This window comes from Triticum dicoccoides, chromosome 3B (genome assembly GCF_002162155.2).
Source record: "Triticum dicoccoides isolate Atlit2015 ecotype Zavitan chromosome 3B, WEW_v2.0, whole genome shotgun sequence".
Lineage (NCBI taxonomy): Eukaryota > Viridiplantae > Streptophyta > Magnoliopsida > Poales > Poaceae > Triticum > Triticum dicoccoides.
This window is the reverse complement of record NC_041385.1, coordinates 395,901,837-395,906,430: the sequence shown is the minus strand read 5'-3', so window position 1 is coordinate 395,906,430 and position 4,594 is coordinate 395,901,837. Positions and strand designations below refer to the sequence as shown.

General features: G+C 46.0%; 1 protein-coding gene across 1 annotated transcript in view; it reads right to left on the bottom strand.

Moving 5' to 3' along the window:
- The window catches only part of LOC119276183 (single myb histone 2-like), a 6,989-nt gene extending 3,518 nt beyond the window's left edge, over positions 1 to 3,471 (bottom strand). Inside the window, exons 1-2 of the mRNA XM_037557193.1 lie at positions 3,004 to 3,471; positions 1,995 to 2,221 (exon numbers count right to left, since the gene is read on the bottom strand). Coding sequence (XP_037413090.1) covers positions 1,995 to 2,221; positions 3,004 to 3,153 — 377 coding nt within the window. The 5' untranslated portion in view covers positions 3,154 to 3,471. The remainder of the gene's footprint in view (positions 1 to 1,994; positions 2,222 to 3,003) is intronic.
- Positions 3,472 to 4,594: the final 1,123 nt, after the last annotated feature.

Sequence of the window (4,594 nt, the reverse complement as noted above, 5' to 3'; positions counted from 1 at the left end):
CGCATTAGATCCGCCGCATGGTTATGTCAACCATTCATCATTCGAAATTTCCAACTAGATTTATTTCAGGATATGGTGAAGCGAGTTTCACACATAAGACTAAAAGCAAATGAACAGTTACCGTACACCTGACTAAAACCTCAACAATAGAATAGAGAGGAAAAATATATTTAAATGCCCTATAGCACAGAATATGCATCCACCACGTAATAATACATCAAGCAATGCCCTAAAAATGGCTTTTCTAAATATACTGAACTACATGCACAACATGTTATATGTAGCTATGCTACCAAAAGTATATATTACCCCCTCCGTTCACAAATATAAGATGTTAACTTTTTTGTGAATCAGATGTATATAGACACGTTTTAGTGTGTTTGTTCACTCATTTCATTCCGTATGTAGTCCAGAGGAAGTACTTATTTAACCAGCGTTAAAAATTATTAATTTATGTCTGAACTTACAAAACCCACTGCCCAACTGGTGCACTGAGAGGCAATAAACATGGCCATGTAGATGGGTTCCATAACTGCATGGTCTCTGGTTGTAATCATGCCATCAATTTAGATTCGCTTATGGAAGGTCATTCTAATAGTGTTGTCACTAATCCGGTAATAACAGAAACTCCCACACACCTGTCGCCTAAACCCTCAAGTGGGCCAACTCAGGGGGGTGAACCCTAGCCAGCACTAGGGGATCGCCTTCTTCCCCTGCCACCGCTGGTGGAAGCCGCCCGTCAGCCACAAGTGCCAGTATCTCGCTTCCTCCAATTCCAGGTAGCTGCTCCCTCGCCTCCTCAGCCCCAATCTTGGCACCGACAGCGCAGCGGCCTCATCTAGCAAGGCAGAGGGCTGACAACAGTTTTAAGCGAGAGGTGGCAGCTTGGGGTGTTAGCTGCATCCCTCCTTGCCTGCATGTCAGGAGCTAGAATTGGTGCATCAGGTTGACGGTCTGGGCGATGGCAGTGCCCACCTCCAAAGTTTGTGGGATCCCATGGAAGCCAGTGCGGTAGCATGTTAGCGGCATTGGCATAGTAAGGGCGGTGGTGCCTCACCAATGCTTCAACATGTTCTAAGGCCAAAGTTTGGCACAGCTGTGAACGATGATTGATGCTTCTTGTGCTTGCTCAACTAGCGCTGTTAACATCGCATTGCAAGGGGACGTGGCTTCGGTCCGTGGATGGCGTTGTGGGTTCGCTTCGGCGCCTAATATTGGTTTCTCAGAACGGCAAAAGGTAGGGTTGCGGGTGTGTTGGTATGGGGTGGTGGACATCGAGGTAGTGGCATGTGAAAACCCTCTTGCTTTTGGCCAGACCTAGCAGCCCAGCCCGCGTGCACCAATTCCCTGCCACAAAAACCTATGGAAGGTGGATTTGGCTCAGAATGATCTCTAGTAGCCATAGTTTCGTGCCAGTGAAGTTTAAATCGCTAGATCAAGGAGTGATGGGTGATGTGGATGTTTCCTGGACCACCTCGACGATGTTTCCGCAACAATGTGTGTCAAATCTTCATTGGTGACAAGGCCGGCCAGAGTGCCCTGTTGTCGATGGCTATGTGTGTTATGCAGGTTTTCACCTGATTTTACTTTGATTAACCGGAGAACTCTCTTCTGCTTATTTAATACAGTAAGGCCTTTTGACTCTTGTAAATTTTGGTAATGATAGGACACTATGAATTTTTCATAATTACCAAGTCAAGAGAAAATATCATATCATTAAATCGAGTTGTCACAGGAAAATCATGTGATTTAAATATATATCTCAATTTTCTACGTGTGTTCATATGTGAAGCCCTAGACTAGCTGTCTCAAAGATAGGTGACAGGTCAGCAACTCGAAGATGGTATGCATAGAATTTCCATTCCAATCAACTTATGAACCTAAATGGCTACGGGTCAACGCCTATCACTTTACATTGATGGAACAATTTTGAAAATAAATACACAATTAATAATAATAAATTTAATATGGAACAAGTTTATTTATACACTAACCTAGCAACTGACTTCTCTGAACTGCATTCACGCTGGCTGGGTTCAACAACCACTGCCAATGGTTTTGCATCAATGACTGTATCATGAACATTGTCCAGATTATCTGCATCAACGTCCATTGGTTCAATGTTAACCTTGGGAACACGCTTGCCTTGCTTCAACGCCATTCTTGCCTTTTCTCTTGAGCCATATCCTCCAGCAGTAACACTCAAGTTGCGCCACTTGTCCTGCACAATCGGACCAGACCAATCAATAAGATTCATTCACTCAATGATACGCAGACACATATTTATTCCTGGAAACCAAGACTATGGCAACAGACAGCTGGTTGAACATTGCAACTGTTTACTATAACTGCTACGCAACTTAGTGTCTTAGTCAAAAGTTAATAAGAACAATAAAATTTGACCCATTGCAATCATCATTTGCATCTCAAAGAACTACTTGTACTATTTTTCATCTTAACATAACTTAATCAAACAATATAGCAAAATCAGCAACACCAGAAGAGGAAACAAACGTCAGACAGCGTAAAGCCAACTCGTTTCATCATGCTAACTATCCTTGACTTTCCTTAGAAAAAAATGTATGAAATAAGTTCTAATGGAAGAAACTTCCATAGTAATGTCGGATCCTGACACCAAGGTGAACAATGTGTCCATCGAGAATTAATGGGGCAACTCAGTCATAGCACGGATGGTATCTTGAGATACATTTCAGTTCACCACAGCACCAGTTGAGCAAAGGAGAGATTTCCCTGCTGATCTGTCCAATATCATGAAAATTGTCCCACAGAGAAACATTTCCAATTGATTAGCCAATATGAACATGAACCCCCTAAATCTCGCGATCTGGTACAAAAGCCACAATCATCAACCCAAATAGACGCGAGATTTCCTGCTCTTCCCAACCGATCGCCAACACCCGTCGCCACAATTTTCAGGCGCAAAAGAGCAACCATCCCGTCGCCGATCCGATCGGAAAGGGGGCAATGATCTCCGCGACCAACCTTGAGGTCAACATTGGATCGGAGGCGCAGGACGGCGCTGAAGCCCGTGTCGCGGAGGATGGTCCGCCACTTTCCCGGCCCGTGCTTGGCCACGCCGGCCTTGAGCGCGGCTTCCTCCTCCGACGTCCACCTCTGCTTCGGCGCACCCATCCCACGCACTTAGAGCACCGCGGCGCGGCCAGAAACCGCGCCCCCGCAACAACCAACCCCCAAGGGTCTCGTCTCGTCCTGCCTCCTCTAGGGCAGCGGCGTTATTGATGGGGGCAATTCGATGGATTCGTCCGGCAATTCGGCGGAGGATCCGATGGGACGAGGGTCAGGAGGCGATCGGGGCGCGGGGAGTAGGCGTAAGATTGCACCGGAGATCGGGAGGCGGAGGGGTTCTAGGCGAGGGTGGCATGAGATGAGGAGGAGGAAGAGGGGTGGGAGGCAGCCATCGTCAAGGCTTTGGAGCTGGAGGTTATAAACGGGAGGGGATTAATTGCTGTGTCGTCCTTTTTCTCCCTTTCTTTTAGGAAATGGGATTTTTCTTTTGAGAATATAATAGGGAATGGGATTAATTGGTGTCGAGTACTAGAGCTCGTTGCTGTTGGTCGGAGCGGCTGATCTGTGTATGTATGTGGGACGGATTAGTGGGAGAAGAATACCCTAAAAAAATCACCCCTCCAGGTTGGTTTTGTCTCCCCAAAACAAAAAATCAAATCAAGGAACTATAAACAATGCTATGATTCTTTTCTATATCAGATCTATTATAAAAGTTTTACCGAGCTTCTCAAACACAATAAAAATTACATCAAAATTATGAAACCATCGAATGACCAGTACTGACGCCAGGACGAGCCGATAACACGTCTTTTATCGTCACCCTTATACCAGAGTCAGCTTAGACCTTGTCGATGACAGTCAAATAGTCTTCATGCACTTTCCCCTTAGGACCACGGCCTTGGAGTCGCGATCATCGCCGTAGAACACTTGCATACATCTGAAGCGCCTGACACCAAATCTCACCACATGACAGTAAACCCTAACCTCGCCGCACCATGAAGACGGCAAGAATCTACGCTGGAGTTTCGTCGACTATGTCCAGACGGATGGACTCAAGGAGGATTGAAATCAGAAAGACAAGCTCAAAGAAAAAGCGTCGCCATTCGCCTGAACGTCGTACCTACGAGAACTAACGAACAATAACCTAAACTGCTAACCGGAGCAAAGAAACCGGGATTTCCCTCCAGGCCGCCGACTGCCAGAGGGGAGGCAAATCCACAGCCTCGCTGGTCTGGAGACGAGAGTTTGCCCTACCCGCCTAGGGTCAAGGAAGCGATAGACCTTGACAAGGACGTACGAAAGCTACGAGGATCTGCATCCACAACAGTATGATCTACGGTAGTACATCAGAATTTTAGCATGAAATTTAACGGACCAGAAAGTCTCTTTTGTTGTCTTCAAACAAATGCCTTGTTGTGATCTCCATCGGTTGAAGCCGCCTGTTCCTGCCCGGAAAACTTGTTCTTGCTTGGTTATGGAAGGTACACTCAGTAAGAACCATTAATACTGTTTCAGTTCAGGTCGTCACATACATTCTCTTCTTCAA